The sequence below is a fragment of the Sarcophilus harrisii genome, chromosome 5 (genome assembly GCF_902635505.1).
Source record: "Sarcophilus harrisii chromosome 5, mSarHar1.11, whole genome shotgun sequence".
NCBI lineage: Eukaryota > Metazoa > Chordata > Mammalia > Dasyuromorphia > Dasyuridae > Sarcophilus > Sarcophilus harrisii.
Window position 1 is genome coordinate 278706911 of NC_045430.1, and position 18304 is coordinate 278725214.

An 18304-nucleotide genomic window follows, 5' to 3' on the forward strand; every position below is an offset into this window, starting at 1 on the left:
TATAATCCTGATGATATTTCAGTCCTTTCTTTTGGAGTGCTTGTATTTTCTTTTATCTGGAAGCTCTGGATTTTGTCTATTGGGTTCCTTGGAGTTTTCATTTTTAGGATTTCTTTTGTAAGTTTATTAATATATGCTTCCCATTTCCATTTTGTCTTTTGTTTCCAAAGGATCTGGCAAGTTCTTGCTATTTTTTAAAATTTCTTGAAATGCAAAGTCTAGGCTATTTCTTAGATTATAATTTGCAGGTAGTCCAATGATTCTCCCCTCAAACAGTTTTCTAGTTCAGTTTTAGTTGTTTTATTGTTGTTATTGTTGAGATATCTAACATTTTCTTCTATTTTCCAGTTTTTTCTTTGTTTTTACTATTTTTCTTGACTTTTAAAATAATTGTCTTCTTTTTGACCCAATTTAATCTTTGGGGAGTTTGTCCCTTGGTGTGCTTTTGTACCCCTTCTCTCAGGCTGTTAATCACCTTTCTTGTTCTTTCTCCGTTTTCGCTTTCCCTTATAATTCTCTCACTTAATTGAGAAAAACCTTTTAATTATTTTTTAAACATTTGATTTATCCAGTTGATTCTTTGCTCAAGCCATATTTTTTTGTCATTGCTTAGAAATATTTTGGAATAATTTCCTTTTGAGTTTGTGTTGAGAATATGTTCATATTATTATAATGGCCCCTTCTGATGGGCTTCTTTTTTGTTTACTTATCTTTGCAGACTACTTCCAGATTTTATATGTATATTTTATATTTAGAGAGAGGCTCTATGTACTCTTAAATGGTTAATCAGGTCCTACTATTGTTTTTGTGTACTATTAACTGGTAAATTGTTTCAGGATCTCAAAGATGCCTCTGCTTGGGGAACTACAAGCTTCCAGATCTCCTAAATGCTGATAATTTCATCTCTCTCTGAGCTCTATAAAGCTCCTGATTTTGGTTTGGGTCTGAGCATTTTGTGGGCTTGTCTTATTTGAACTTTCATTCAGCTGCTTTCTGGAATTGGACACAGCCTATAGATAACTTCCCTTTGGCCTGAGATTCCTTCCCTGATTATTCTGCTACTTTGGGTTTGAATTGGATTTGGTTTGGGGTTGAATCTGTACCTGAGACCCAGTTATACTCCTTGGGTTTAAGCCATGCAGGTTGATCATTTCTGAACATGCTCCTTATTCATTATGCAATCTAGGATGTGACCCTTCCTCACCTTTATATACAGGTTCCCTTCATGATATACTCTGGATCGATTATCCCAAACTGTGTAATGATCAACAAATCTGTCAGTCATTATCTGTTCCCAAACTTTTTAAAAAGTCAGCTTTCTCTCTGCTGGGTCTGGGACCCTTTTTTAACTTGGTATCCATACAATCTCTTCCTGGACAGGAATACTTCTTAGGGTACAGACTTGGACAGATCCTGTTTATAGTGTGCAGACCTCTCTGTCTGCCAGATTAAGAACTTATCTTAACCATGACTGAATTTCTTTCTTAGATTTACTGATTAAGATTTATCAGTGTATTTTCTAGATCTGTTTAGATGACTTATAACAGAGGGTGGCTCTTGTATTTATTTCTTCCTTCTTCTTCACCATTTTTGCCATACCTTTAATGCTAGGGTTTTTTTTAACACCAATATTCCAAGTAAAACTGTAAAACTCCACAATTTCAGAAGAGTTAAAGATTAGGAACCCTCAGGGACAGAAGAGTAATTAAAGTGCAGTTTTTGCAGCAATATTTCACTGGTGGTGATTCATGTACCAGAAGTGGTAAAAGAAACATCCAGAGCACGTATAACTGGAGAGGGATGTGAGAAATAAATGGGCAGCCTGGATGTTCTTCCAAAGGCTTAAGAGACAATGCAATCACTTTTTGAGTATAAAGATGGTCAGAATAGCTCAAGCATGCCTGTTTTTTCATTCTTGAAAGGAAAAAAAATGATCAACTTCCTGATTATAGGCCCATAGACTATAGATTTCAGGACGAAAGCAACCTTTGAAACTATCTGTACAATCCATTCATTTTACCAGTGAGAAAACTGAGCTGCTGAAAAATTGAGGGGCTGACTCAGGAGCATATAGATAAGAAATGGCAGATACTGGCTTTTAATGAAAGTTGTTTTCTGAACCAATCAACACTGGGAGGTTCATTTCTCTCTGTGTTTTTTATGAAAGCAGAAAATCTGGAGATATATAGGATTTTTTTGGAGTCCCCTCCTACATTTCACCTCAATACTAACCTTTAATAAATTAAATACAATTTCTGTTGCAGTGAGTCCTAAAAATTCAATTCAAGTCAATGTAATAAGTATATATTAAGTGCCTACTTTGTGCCATGTATTCTCTTAAGAGGTGGGGAGATATCGAAAACCAAGCACAATAGTCCCTGCCATCAGATGGCTTCCATCTCAGTGTGTGAGTGTGTGTGTGTGTGTGTGTGTGTGTGTGTGTGTGTGTTGAGAAGGAAGAAGGGGGAGATGATGTACACACATACAAAGCAATTGCAATAGGAAAACAAATTTCTCTTGCAACGACTGGAGTGTTGGATTCAGAGATTGGAAAACATAAATTCAGCTCTTTCCTTCAGACTCATTATCTCTGGAATCTTGACTAAATGACTTTGTCTCTGCACTCCTACCTAGCCCCCATATCCTTCTCTCTCAAATGTAACTCACAAGTGTATTTTGAGAATCAAATGAAATCAATAGAGAAAAGCACTTTGGAAACTATAAAATCCTCTAGGAAGGTGAGCTATCAATCCTAGTATTATTATTGTTATGAAGAAATTAAAATGTTGAGGGAGCAGCTAGATAGTGCAGTGGTTAGAATACTGGTTCTGAAATCAGGAAGCCTCTTTTTCCCGAGTTAAAATCTGGCTTTAGACACTTACCAACTGTGTGACATTGGCAAGTCATTTAATCCTGTTTACCTCAGTTTCCTCATGTATCAAATGAACGGCAGAAATAAGTGTAAATCACTCCCGTATCTTTCTAAGAAAATCACAAATAGAATCATGGAGAGTTGGGCACAACTGAAAGGACTAGAGAACAACAACCAAAGTAAATAATAACAAAAGTCTGAATTGTACTTTTGAGGAATATAGAGCTGAAGAGGCCTTCTTCCATACTGAAGTTACACATGAATATGCTGCAGGAACAACAAAAAGTGGAAAGGGCATGAATCAAAGTGATGTTAAAATATTTTATTTATTTAAGAAGCAAAAGTGTCATAGCAGAAAGAAACCACTTGCTTCAAAACAGTGTATTTCAAATTTAAAAAACACATTCTGGGTGGCACATCCCTGGCCTAGGGGAGCAATGAGATCTCCCACTAATCCACCTTTAACTCTTACTATCCATGCGAATTTAAACAAGTTATTTCCCCTACTTGGGTCAATCTCTGTTCTACCATCTACAAAATAAGGGACTAGATGGTTTCTGAGATACTTTCTGGCTTTGGCTCAATGATATTGGAGAAAGTTGGACAGGTGGTGGCTAAGGTCCTGGAATCTGGAAGATGAGTTCAAATGGACTCGGTCACTGACTAACTGTGTGATGCTGGACAAATCTCTAACCCACTGTAGGTCTCAATTTCCTCAATTGTAAAATCTCCCTAATAATAGCACCTATGTCACAGAATTGTATCAAATGAGTTGATAATTTCTCTTTATTTCTTTCTCTCTTCTCTCTTTCTGTCTCTCTCTGTCTTCCTTCCTCTCTCTTTTTCTCTTTCTCTCTCCCTCTCTTCCTTCTTCTTTCATCTGAGCCATTTCAGCTGCAATATATTCAGCTATGACATAAACACCCATCTACCAGAATGCTTATTTAGGTGACTGCATGTCACCTAATAGGATTTTGTGATTTATGATTGAACTAGTCACCAGCGTAAAATGACTAAATAAAGGGGCAACCTTGTTCTCTCCCTTTAATTCCCATTTGCTGAGGATTTTTTTAAATAATATGTTGATATCTGTCATGAAATCAGTTGACTTCAGCCTCAGTGAGCATCTCACATTCAGAGATATCTTAAGGATGATGATCCTAAGACTGTTCCTCTGTGGCATGAGAAGGAAAGAAAGCAAACTTGCCATTTTCACAAAAGCCAGGAGATTGAGAAAGAGGTCCAGAGATACGCCAAGAAAACAATATAGGACATTTAGTAATGACATTTTGCCTCACTAAGGGAGTCCATGGGAACAAGGAAAATAAGAAGGATTCTGCAACTCAAGGCTGAATTGAATGATGGACCGCAAAGTCAATGCTTGGCTGCCAGCTCATTGCCCAACAGAGGCTGAACAGAAGGAGTCTGATGACAGCTTTGGAAAACAGATCTTAGAAAATTTGGCATTTGAGGTCCAGGATGGTTTTAGTCATATGCCCAACCTGGCTCTGGCTGCAGGGAACCATATTTGTGAAAATCAAGCCTAGAGTAGGAAGGAAAGAAGGGATTGAGGGCTCCTTCTATTACATATAATTCATTCTTAGCCACAGCATAAAGACAATCACAGTGATTCAGCTTTGAGTGAATCACAAGTGTGTGTGTGTGTGTGTGTGTGTGTGTGTGTGTGTGTGTTGGGGGTGGGGAAGAATTAACAAATATCTATTTCTATTTGACATGACGGTACCCTGTTAGGAAGCCAAAAGTTTGGTTAGTAACCATTTGTTTGAAGTTCCACCATGCCCAACAATGTGTGTGAAGACTTTTTGGCTAACTTGACTGTGGCATTTCATTTTTAAAGAATGAACATCTCAAATTGGTGGGGAAACATAAGACTATATCCTGAGCTCAGACTGAGTATAATCAGTATAAGGACAAGAAGAGAGAGGCAAAAAAAAAAAAAAAGAAAAAGAAAAAAAAAGATGAAATATTGTTTTGAGGTATCATTTTACCATGGATGTATTTATAAAAGCAGATGACTATAGTTACACACACACACACACACACACACACACACTTAATTCAAACTATTCCAAGATAATAAAAGACACCTCAGCCATGAGTAAAGGAGACAGGGACTATAGTATAATCAGTTCCACCTCATTTTCAGTATGATGAATAGCAGATTAGATATGCATGATATTAAGTGCTACTAAATGTGAAGCACTGTGCTAGAATGCACTCCAGCCAGGAGGAGAGAGAGGGGGGAAAGGGGGAGGGAGGGAGGAACTTCAGGGCCAAGAGGAGCATAAACACTTGCATTTAGAGGGGAACAAGATCCATTCCTGGATAAAGACCAGAGCACAGGTCAGGAAAACAGTGACCACACTTCTATCCACCTCATTCTATCACGGAAACTTCAAAAACTTACAGACCTCAGAACCATTTTTTTAAAATAGAAGCAGAAAAACCTGAAGTATGAAATAGTACCCCTTTCATCTGAGAGCAGAATCCAACTTTAATATGGAGTTAAAAGTCAATAAATAGGCTGGAAAAATGACAAAAAAAAAACTGACCTAAAAAGTTATCAGGGAAAATGACAAGAAAGATCAAAACTCAAAAGAACACAATGTCAAAAAAGCTACAAGAAAGCCTCAAAAAATGTTATTTGGACACAAACTGAACAATAATTCTTGGAAAAGCTCAAAAAGACTTTTCAAAATCAAGTAAGAGATGTGGAGAGAAAATAGGTAAAGAAATGAGAGTGATTCCAGAAGATGAACGAATGAGCGAATAAACAAATAAATAAAATATAAAATATTCCAGAAAAAAACCAGTCAACACCATAGAAAAGAGGCATAAAAATACTGAAAAAAACCTTAAAATCTGTCAAATGGTAAAAGACACAAAAATATACTGAGGTTGGCAGGTGAAAAGTTATCTGGGTCTCCTAACAAGTCTGGTGAAAAAAGGGCTAGAAGGAGGAGCACAAGAAGAAAGAGTATGAGGCCTAGGGCGTCTTTAATAGTATAGTAGGGGTGAAATGGAATTTTGTCTGAGTCTGGGTTGATTCCTGAGGGGTTATTAGAGCCTGTTTCATGGAGGAACAGTAGGTGAACAACGGCAAATGCTGTGATAATGAAGGGTAGGATGAAATGAAAGGCAAAGAATGGTGTGAGCGTTGCTTTGTCTACTGCGAAACCGCCTCAAATTCATTCTGCCAGGGTGGTGCCAATGTAGGGGATAGCAGATAATAGATTGGTAATTACGGTAGCACCTCAGAATGATATTTGGCCTCAAGGAAGAACATATCCCACAAATGCTGTTGCTATGACAGTGAGGAGGAGGATTACGCCAATGTTTCATGTTTCTTTGGAGAGATAAGATCCGTAGTAAATTCCTCGGCCTACACTTTTCAAAAAGCATAATTGACCAAACAAAAAAATGAAGTACAAAACCTCATTAAAGAAAATAACTTCTTAAAAATTATTAGGAAGTCTAGGAAGTGGAAGCTAATGACTCTATGAGACACCAAGAAACAATAAAACAAAGTCAAAAAATGACAACGGGGAGAGACTGTGAAATATCCTACTCATTGGGGCAGGGAAGACTGTCTTGGAAAATGGGTAAAGGAGAACTAATTTAAGAACTGGTAGGTTATTTGAAAGCCATGATCAGAAAAAAAAAAGAGTATATACATCAAGAAATTTTAAAACTTCTTTGGTGGCCTAGAACCAGAAGGTAAGATAGAAATTGGAAGAATTAATTGATCATCTAAAAAATCCCCAAGTGAAAACTCCCAGAAGTATGATAGCCAAATTTCAGAACTATCAGGTGAAGGAGAAAATATTACAAGCAGTGAGAAAGAAACAAGTATCATGGAGCCACAGTCAGCATCACACAAGATTTAGCAGCTTCTACGTTAAAAGAGCAGAATGCTTAGGATATGATATTCTGCTTAAAAAAGGAGCTAGAATTGGAACCAAGATGAATCAACCCAATAAAACTGTTAAATGGATATATAATGAAATAGAGGATTTTCAAGCATTTCTGATTTTAAAAAAAGATGGAACATTTGACTTTCAAATATAAGACTCAAGAGAAGCATAAAAAGGTAAACTTGAAAGAGAAATCAAAAGGGATTTAATAAAATTAAGCTGTTTACATTTCTATAATGAATATGAAATTTGTAACTCAAAAGAATATTTCATCATAACAGTTAGAAGGAGTATGCATAAACAGAGGGCAAAGGTATGAATTGACTGTGATGGGTTGATTTCAAAAATTAAAAAAAAATAATAGGTGAGAAAGAGGAATGTATTGGGAGAAGGGGGAAGGGAGAGAAAGAATGGAAAAAATTGTCTCACATAAAAAAGATTTGAAAGGAAGAGTTTTCACAGGGGAGGGGAAAATGGCAGTGATGGAGAGCAACATTTAAACCTTGCTGCCATTAGAATTGTCACAAAGAAAAATTAACGTAGATAATAAGTTTGGTATAAAAATCCATCTTATCCCTGATAAGATATTGCTGATTCCCCACTTCTTATTGTTCAGTCCTCACTTACTTTATCAAGTATATGCCCATCAAGTTATATGACACACCTTTCTAATCAAATGTAAGTTTCTGGAAGGGAGAGATTTTTATTTTCATTTTTCTCTGCATTCACAGCACATAGTCTTCACATAGAAGGTACTTAGTAGATGCCTTTTTGCAATGGATTAAATCAGAATGGATTTCAGAGACAAGCAAATCCAACCCAAACTTGAACAAGAATCTTTTTTCAATCATCTCCACTTTGGAGTCATCTAATTTTTGCTTGAAGACCTCTGATGATGGAGAAAACCCCTACATCCTTGAAGAGTTTAGGAGGCAGCTCTAATTGTTAGGAAGTTGCAGGTCTCTTAAAAACTTCCTCGGTAACTTGCCCCACTGACTTAGTACATAACCAGACTACAATTCACTCCCCTCTTCTGATTGCAAATGTATTAACTCTCTTAAGCTCTTAACAGATTCACTGAATTGAGGGGGTGAGAATAAGGGGGCTGTGGTTGAACAAAGACGAAGCAGGACAATGAGAAAAGTTATCTTTGGACAGATAATGCCATTTTCCTTACCCAAAAGGCATCAGCAGGAAGCACAGTTGGATATGATTGCAACCAGCCAAATTGTTTAGACTCTGTTGTGGGCTTACATAGCATAAGGGACCATCGCAGGAATGCATCCAGTTGGAGTCTGGGGGAGAATGAGCCTTCAAAATTCTTTGAATTCAGGTAAATCCCCCCTGCTCACTGAAAGGATAATTTTGCACACTTACATATCCTCACAGAGACATGTCTCATGGAGAATTCTCTGTGCAACACTGCCTGACATTGTCTCACTGAATGGGAAGGTCTGAAGAGTGTTAGTATACTGCCCTTCTCTCCTGTGCAGTGGGATACAATTGTCTCTTAGCCTAAAGAAACCTTTAGGACAATAAGGATTAGGCAGACCAGCCAGTCTGGGACTCACAGTTTTATAGATAGATGGATAGATAGATAGATAGATAGATAGAATATAATTCTGTCTTCTGTTTCAAATTTGACAAATTAAAAGGAGACGGTACTTATGTGCTTTCCTTCCTGAGCCCAGGATAGTCAAAGTTGACATTTTGAAAAGGAAATGCAGAGAAACCCTGAGAAGTAACACTTTGACATATTCCCAAGCAAGAGCAGAAAATCATCACAAATAATTTCAGAATATTATTTATGGGGGTGATTGGAGGTATGCTCCAGGAGCATTCTCTTTTTATCTGCCAAAAATAACCTTGAGCTCTTACAGGTCATTCCAATGAAATTCAAGGTCCAGGCATGGCCTTCAAGACCAGGCAAAAGAACATGCATTTATTAAACACCTATTCTTTGTTGGGCAACATACTAGTGGGTGGAGATATAAAACCAATAAATTAACAAGCATCATTAATCCTATTTTATGCAACAGGCTTTGTACTAGGGCCTAGAGAGTCAAAGAAAATTGAGATATAAGCATTCATCAAGTGCCTAGTATATACTGGGCATTGTGTCCTTACACTGGGAATAAAAAAGAAAATCAGTCAATTGGCAATAATTTATTAAGGGCTTTCTGTGTTGTTGTTCAGTCATTTTCAGTTATGCCCCCATTTGGCGTTTTCTTGGCAAAGATACTGGAGCAGTTTGAATTTTACTTCTCCAGGTCATTTTATAGATGAGGAAACTAAAGCTAAGTTAAATGACTTAACCCAGAGTCACATAACTGGTAAGATGAATCTTCCTGATGCCAGTTCAGGTGTTCTATTCACAATGGTGCCCTAGAGTTCAAAGCTTCTTAAATGGTGAATCATGACCCCATATGGTGTTGCATATGTGCAACAACTCCCCATATGTGGGAGTCATGGAAAATTTGGCAATAGTAAAAGGCATCAAACATTTAATTATTTGTGTAAAAATAAACAATCACATCTATCTCACTAGAACACAAATTTGCTTTATTTATTTATTTATTTGCTTTATTTATAAATGGTAAAAATTATATGTGCCCTAAAGAATTATTTTAAAATACATTTTCTCCTTTGAGGTCATCTAACTAGTTGAAACCTTGCAGGGTACAGATGAAGAAAGAGCATCAAAAGGATGGAAAGAATCTACTCAAATTTGTGCAAGTTGGGAGTCACGGAGTTGGGAAATGGACCTAAGTCCCCTGATTCCAAATCGAATGGCCTTTCCATTTTTCAATTGCAATAGGATTTTTGCTCTGGCTATCATTTGGTCTAGATTACCTTTATACTCCCTTATACTTTCAGGATTTCGTGAATCTTTGGGAAATATAGTCACCCCCAAAATTCACACAATCGTATCTCTTTTTGAAGTCTCAATTTCATAATATGAATAATATTATATTAAATATAATATAGATAATATATAATATAAAACACTATAAAAATTCTTGCTGCAATTGCTATCATGTACCTTATTTTCTACTATGTGATATAATATAATATAGAATATAATACAGAAAATATTATATATCAATTATATATTCCATATTGTAGATACATACTAATATGAAAGTATACCATTATTATTATTATATATATATAAATGATCATAATATATAAATGTAGGATATTATATAGGCATAATATAACATTATAGTCATATATAAATGCAAATATATAATATATGGTATATGTTTTATAAATGTGTGTATATGTTGTATGTATATGGATGTATGTGTATATAGGTGTGTGTGTGCATATAAATACAAGAGCTATCATTTACATAGTGCCAAGCACTGGGCCAATGATCTTATAGATGTTATTTTATTTGGTCTTCACAGCAATCCTGAGAGATAAGTGCTATTATTAACACTTTACAACTGAGGAAATTGAGGCAAACAGAGATTAAGTGACTTCCCAGGTTCTAAATCTTTTAAGAATCAGAGATCAGATTTGAAATCATAACTACTACAGACACTATTGCACTACCTAGCCACCTAATGGTATGTTACTTTCTTTATAGAATTACTGTGAACTTATTTTTAGATTATCTATAAAATTGATTGGTATATTTCAAATAACTACATAAACATATTACTTCTTTTATTGTGATTTATTTCAGTTAATAATAACAACACTAGTTATTTCTATAGCACTCTAAGACTGACCCACTGTTATCTAACTTGGACTTCATAACAACTTGAATCAAGATATTTCATTCTTATTTTTGCAGATAAGAAAACTGAGTCTCAAAAATGTTTCTTATGTGTAAGATTCAATGCTAGGTTTTCCTGGCTAGGGAGCTGATCTCCACTTGCTACACTATGTTTTTCTTTCACAAGATAAGGGGATCATAAATTTCCAGGAGGTCCCTTTGTGCTGTGTCAACATTCTGCAGGGAAGGAAATCTCTCCAATGGTAGAGTCTTGCTTAAGGTTATAGAGGCAGAAGTAAATGGTGGCATCCAGATGGAATGAAGCAGGGCTCCTGATGACAAGTTTCACACATTCTCCCACTGTTCCCTGCTGTGTGGCAAGCTCTTGTTCAGAGTCCACATTGCCTCTAGAACTCTGATACCCTTCCACATATCAATTATTAAAGAACGTAAGATAAACCTTGATAGGCAAGTATCCAAAGACCCAAAGCATAATGTACTAGAAAAGGAAACAAGTAAAACTTTCAGGGACTTATTTGGGGATGCTTTGAATTATGGGGTCCATTGCAATGATTTTCATCAAGCCCCTTCCCTGACATCACAGAGGCATAACTGATATAAACAGCCACATCGTAGCAAAAAAAAAATGACAGATGGTTTCTTGGAAAGCTCCAAAACCACTGGCAGCTAGTTGGTTTTCTAAGAGAGCAGAGTAGACAAAAGACATTTTGTGATGTAATTTGAGTTGCAATTTTCAGAAATCGTGATGTTCTTTTAAAGAATAAAATTAGGCTTTATAAGTGAATTTAAATGGAAAACACATAGTATTCCTTGCTGAGATAACAATTGTAAAGTATTTTACACAGTTCCTGGCACATAGTAAGTACTACAGAAATGTTTGCTATTATTTTTTATTAATTTTAATATTATTACTCCATTAAGCCATTACCAGCCTTCTTTCGCTTCAGCTGATAGGCAATGAGGGGACACTGCTGTGCACAGAGGAATGGACCTGGAGTCAGGAAAATCTGTTCTTAAAACTAGCCTCAGATGATCTTGGGTGAGTCACAACCTCTGTCTGCCTCAGTTTCCTCATATGTAAAATGGAGAAAATAATAACATCTACCTTCTAGTATTGTTGTGAGGATAAAATAAAATCATATTTGTAATGTAAATCTTAAAAGTGTAACTTGAATGCTACTTATTATCATCTCATCATTATCTCCCAGTTAGTAACTACCCCTCATATAGTTATTTTATTTTACATAAATCTTATATATTTACTGGAGAGGACTCTTACTGGAGCTCCTTTTTTATCTTATTTATCCACGTTTATTTATCCATCCATTTAATCTTATCTCCTTACTATCCAAAAGAATTCAAAAATTCAGAGAGTACCTTACATTACTTGAGTTTCATTTAACCCCAATTAATTCTAAGTACTCAACTTGTCTTCTAAGTACTCAACAAAGATTTAGAGCAACTAAATACATCGTGCCCTCTTATTAAGCTTAATAATTCTCCAGCACTGAAATGTGATGTCATAGAAGATACTTTGAGGACTTATATTTCCAAGATAAATGCCTCATAACACTCCCACAGATCAGTAGATCTGCTATCTCATTCACATGAGCACATTTTTTTTTAGTGTAGCTCTATCCATACCTTGTTCATCCCTTTGTCCATAGTTGTCTATCTTCTCTGTCCTATGTACCTCATATCTCTGCTACCCTTCATGACATTGTCAGGATTTCAATGGAACATGTGAGGCTCTCCTTGGCTCTTGGTTTGGATGCCAGCCACTTTTCTTTCTCTGATGGCATCCTAAAGAATCATGCCCTCCCACACAGTTCCTTATTAGTAAGACTATGAAGTAAAATCTGGAGGCATCCATCTGCCCTGAGCAAACTGACTCAACATTCACTTATCTTTTCATTATCTTTTGGATGGTGCTCACTTTTCATTCTTCAGAGACTGTGGCATCCCATGAATTAGAACCATATATCCTCACAGCAAGAATGTTTTTAAAATATAAGCCTTTTTATCAGAAAGAAGTTCATGATCCTTAAAAAACTGAACAATTTCCCAAAGGCAATCTAGCCTGGTCTCTCCTTGATCAATACTTGGCATGGAACAGTATCCATCAATGTCTCCCCAAGATATACATACTGATCATGGATAAAATCTGGTTCAGCTGTCAGTCTACCTACGTGTCACATTTTGAGGACAACAGACCTTCTCCTCCTCCTTTTGCACATGTGGATACTTAGGTCAAAGTCTTTTGAGTGATTAAGAATCTCATTTAGAAAACTCCTTAATACTCCAAAGGCTGATATAATTAACATAATGTCAGAGACACATAAGCCCATCTGATAGACACTTGCCATCTCCAAGGAAGCTCATTTTCTATTGGAATAGAAGTTAGTCTTTTATACCAGATCTCCTTCGTGACAGTGGCCAACCACAAGCAAGGATACAGGACACATACCCACATTTTAAGCTTCAGCATATGTTAATAACCATGCCATTAAACCAAGTCATTGCTTTTGGTTTATCTTTCCTGTTACTTCAACTTATATGATTGGACCACATCATTAGGCTATACCTTAATGGAGAAGATCCTTTAAGGAAGAATTTTACTACAGCCAAATAAAATTTTAAGGAGTCAGCAAGCAATAAAAAGAATTGGAGCTTGTAAATACTATGCTTTTTTGGTAAGATTCTAATTAGATAATAGACAGAAGTAGAATTTCATTTGTAAAATTATTCCTCTCCTCTTCCTTTGCTTTTGTTTTGAGATTATTCTTATTAAACACATAGACAAAGCAAAATAAGCTTATTCCATATTATTGAGACTTTCCCAGTCAACTACTTTTTGATAATAATGAGATCTGCGGCATTTTGCCAAGTTTTGGGCATCTATCCTTCCTTTATACAACTTACTACAACAAAAAGAATGGATTCTTGGAGAGTTCTATGAAGTTTACAAAGCACTTCATACACATGATCTCAAATAATCCTCACAACAATCCTATGAGATAAGAAGGTATCATTTTCCAGGGAAACAAACTGAGAGCCATTAAGGTAAAGTGACTTGTCCATGACAAATTATCAGTCAATCAACAAGCATTATTTGAGTGCTTACTATGTGCCAGGAACTGTACTACATGTTGGAAATACAATTTAAAAAAACCTTTCATCTCAAGGAGTTCACACTCTAATTGGCAAAGACATTGCATATAGGAAAGTTCAACTACAGTGATGATGGAAAACTACAGAAGACTGAAGAGTGTATCAACATGGCAAGACCTGGAAGGAGGGAGGGTCAGAGTTCATCAGCAGATCAGAGGACAGTGCCCAGGGGAGGGCAACACTAAGGCAGATGGTCAGACCTTCTTCATATCCAAAGGATCACAGTCAAATGGTATGAGGATGCATGCTGTTCTTCCCATTTGGCTACTCTGGGACACTGGGTTAGGATTAGAAACAATTTCATTTGCATATTTCATAAATTCTCACAGGGAAAGAGTGACCTTTTAAAATTTTCACTTTCTTTTCCTACAGAACTTCTCAAATGTCCAATACAATTTTTTGGAATGCCTGCATTATTTTTGTTGTTGCTTTAAACCGTATTTCAGAATCCCATGAAATGAATGCATTGGAGATAATACAAAATTAATTAAGACACACTCATTTTCCCCATGGAGCTCATAGTCTATGACTGAAAGGGGACACAAGCAAAACTCAGGATGATGATGATGATGATAATGATAAAATAATTATGGTAATAATAAGGATGATGAAGAATATGGTAATGATAGTGATGAAAAAGTTAAATAATTATGTTGATGATTAATAATGATGATGGTTAAAAATATCTTAAGCTTATTTTGTTTTGTTTGAAGTTGGAGCAAAGAAGAAAGTTGTAGGGAAGTGGGATCTGGACTTGAAGTAGTGGAATAGAATTTTTAAAAATTAAATAATTTTCTAAGCATTTGAATTATAAAAGTGGCAAGGATTTCACTTCAATGGAGTTCTTCAATTCCAATTATTTTGCATTTGCTTGATATGTATTAGTATTTATTTACCCGTGTTCCTTTTATTCTTATTCTGTAGGATTTTAGTTCCTTAAAGGTAGGGTCTGTCTTGTTATTGTTTGTTTTCTTTTCTTTTATTTTTATACTGAGAATCCAGCAAAGCATCTATCATGCAGTAAGTGCTTAATAAGCTTGTTGAATGAATAACTGAAAGAAAATAATTTAATATTACCAGTAGATCAGCTTGCCAAAGAGCAGAAAAGGACGTTTAAGTACAAAAACATTTATAGCAGCTCACTTTGTGGTGGGAAAGAATTGAAAATTAAGGGAATGCCCATCAACTGAGAAATGGTCTTTCCTCTCAAATTACCTTGTATTTTTTATGATTATTTTATGATGATGCATACATGTTGTATTCCTCTATAGATTTTAAGGTCTTCAAAAATGATTTCTTCTTCTTACTATCATTCTTACTTTGATTTTTCATCCTAAACATATGGCAGAGATCCTAAAGCACTTCAGGCTCTTAAAAATGTTGATTGATTGGTTAATCACTTATAAATTATCTATCAGAGGCATTCCTGTTCAGGTCTATCTGGGCAGAACAAAATGACTTCTTCTAGCTTTGAAAATCCATAATTATGTGATTGTACACGATATTGTAAACTTATGTCTCATCTCTCAATTCCTATTCCTTATCTTCCATACTTGATCATAGAATATTCATACACTTTAGCAAAAGATTTAGTAATGAACCACTAAGAAATTTAAAACATTGTAAAAGGAAAAAGACACTCTCTTCCTTACACTAGATTTTCAAGCTCTGCATAGATTATTATGTCCCTCTTTCCTTTTTGGGAACCTCCAGTGTGGGTAGTAGAGGGTGGTTTTGCCTTCCCAGCTGCGCTTAGAGTAAATAACTTGTGAGTGTTTGCACAGCTGTCTGTCTGTCAGTGTGTCCTCTCCAAGAATGCCCTTATTGACACTGGCCATTCTAGGTGGTTTGCTCCTGGAAGGCAGAGATCATGTCTGTTCCACACCCCTTGGATGCACAGTCTAGAGGGAAGCACTTATATGGGAAAGTTTCTTCCTGTATTAATTCAATTCAATAGAGACTAATGAAGCACCTAGACCTAGACTGGAAAGTGTTGTGCTTTAGTGAAGTTAAAACCTTTACTCTTACTGTAGATTGGAGAGGGAGAAAGAGGGAAGGGGAAGGGAGGGAGGGGGGGAGGGAGGGAGGGAGGGAGGGAGGGAGAGAGAGAGAGAGAAAGATTGAGAGAGAGAGAGAGAGAGAGAGGCTCCTCCTACTGCTTCCAGGTTGAGATATAAACTCCTGTTTCACATGTAAGCCTCTCTCCCCAGACTAACTTCACATTTTTCTTCTATACTTCATCTAAACTGGCCAACTGCCATTCCCTGCTTGTGATGTTTCATCTCCCACTTCCACTCCTTTGAACAGATTGTTCTTCATACCTGGTGGGCCACACTTTCCCTCCTCATATCTGGCTTGGGACTCCTTCAACTCTTTCAATAGTATGAAGCTACTATTTGTGTGTGTGTGTGTGTGTGTGTGTGTGTGTATAAATACACATATCTAAAACATATACATTATATATAATATGTATACATATACCATATATATGTGTATATATGCAAATATGCATACACACACATATATATAATATATATATAATATATATTTTAAAATTTGGTTTTGTGTGTCCATACTGTTCCCTCAATAGAAAAGACTTCCATGGGACAAGAATTGTTTTGTTTCTACCTTTGTCCCTTCAGTACCCAGGAAAGCGTTTGGGGATTTCTAGGTATTCTGTGGCCGCTTGCTAAAGTGAATTTCACAGAGGGTAGAGCCACCTTTTCCTTTGTGACCATCTCTGTGGAACCACATGAAGCAGTGATGGTCATCAGACCCTTGATGTCATTGTCATCCAGAGTCATTTGATTTGGGTCTTGTCCAATATTTTTCAAGAAGACCCCGTTCATCAAAAAGACAGGAGGAAATACTGCTCCAGGTTGCAGCTAGTGCCTCCCATTGGCTGATCTTGCCACTTTTCCCAGTTGTTCCTCCTTAATGATAAACAATAACTGGCAATCACCTCATGAAAGATCTCATCAGTGCTTTGAGATGAGCAATTCAGGGCTCATGGAAAAATTGGGTCCCATCATCTGCACCAAAAGCACATCAGAGGTGTCCTACCCAGCCACACTTAAACCAGTCAGTCTCTGAGGGGGACCTCATGATCCCCGGTGACTGAGGGTAGAGTCGCCTCTCATTCATGACAAGTGGAACACCGCTCAGCATTAGAAGTTCATGTTTACATGTGCCTTGAGGTTGGCGAGTGTTTAATAGAACTCTGGTTTTCTGAGCCCTCCCTCCCAACCCTGAGAGGTGCTCTTATTATCCAGATTTTACTTGGAAGGAAACTGAGGCAATTAGTGACTGAAGGAAGACTTGAACCCTAGTCTCTTCCAAGGCCCTGTCCATTCACAACACTGCCTATCTATGCATGAAAAGAGCTAATCTTCATTTGGTTCCATCAGTGATTAAAAGGAAAAGCTGAGTGAACATGGGTCCTAAAATACCCACTTCCCACATCCAATCAGTGGTTGCATCTTGGCTCGAAGTCCACGTCCCAGTGCGCCCTCAAAGCCCCACCCACAACACCATTGATCTGGGTCCCAGAGCCCTCCCCCTCCACACCTTGAAAGGGTCCGGCTCAAATACCAAATAAAACCTCTGGCTCTGTCAGGTCTGTCGTTTTTATAAATTGTTTAGACTGGAGAAGCTGTGGGGGCTTGTGCATTGTTCTTTTCAGATGATGGAGAAAAGAAGTGACCATAAAAGCAAAGAACAATAAAGCTCGAGCCCTGTTTGAAGTCGGTTCATGGAAAAACATCCTCTGGACCATTACCCTCCTCATCAACAACTCCCCCGTCCCTGGATGGCCAAGCCGCCTGCTCGTTACCTTTGCTCTCTCTGGGTGGCATTCTGTGGTTCTATATACACTCAATAATCATATTTTTTAAAATGCCTTCAAAAGTGAATTCCAGAATCGCCTGCCAGATATGTATACACTCAGGGTAATTTTAACCTGGACCATCACTTTCTAATCATCTCTGAGTTCAAAAAGAATAAAAAAGAAAAAAAGAGCATTTGGGGGTACAGTTCTCCCCGAAAAGCTGCAGGCTTTGGGCAGAGCCATCAGCGGACCGCTGAGGAGAACTCTTGAGGTGGCCACGGCGAAGGCCACGGCTCCCCAAGCCCTTTCTGACCACACCGGCTCTCCACAAGCCCCAAATCCAAACACCTCCCTTTCAGCTTCTCCTCTGAATTTCCCACACATAATGTAACCCAGACCTCACCTTCAGCTCTCCTGAGACCACTTTGGAAGCCAGCTCGATGACACAGCCAACAGCCATGCGTGCAGCGGCAGCCGAGTGCAGCTCGTTCCAAATGGTGTCACTGTCCACCTGAGCAAACAGTTGGGAGGGAAGGAGGGGGGAGGGAGGGAAGGAAAGAGGGAGAGGGAGAGGGAGAAAGAGGGAGAAAAGAGAGAGAGAGAGAGAGAGAGAGAGAGAGAGACAGACAGACAGACAGAGACAGAGAAAGGAGAGAGACAGAGTAAAAATGAGAGAGAGAATGAGAGAGAGAGGCGGTAAAAATGAGAGAGAATAAGAAGAGATAAGGAGAGAGAGAAAGAGAGAGACAGAG

At 37.3% G+C, this 18304-nt stretch overlaps 1 protein-coding gene across 8 annotated transcripts in view; it reads right to left on the bottom strand.

The window, feature by feature from the left end:
- Positions 1 to 18304, bottom strand: part of HDAC9 (histone deacetylase 9) — a 673520-nt gene that overhangs the window by 201702 nt on the left and 453514 nt on the right. For all 8 annotated transcript variants that reach the window (XM_031940668.1, XM_031940665.1, XM_031940669.1 and 5 more), the window contains one exon: positions 17956 to 18063. In XM_031940668.1, coding sequence (XP_031796528.1) covers positions 17956 to 18063 — 108 coding nt within the window. The remainder of the gene's footprint in view (positions 1 to 17955; positions 18064 to 18304) is intronic.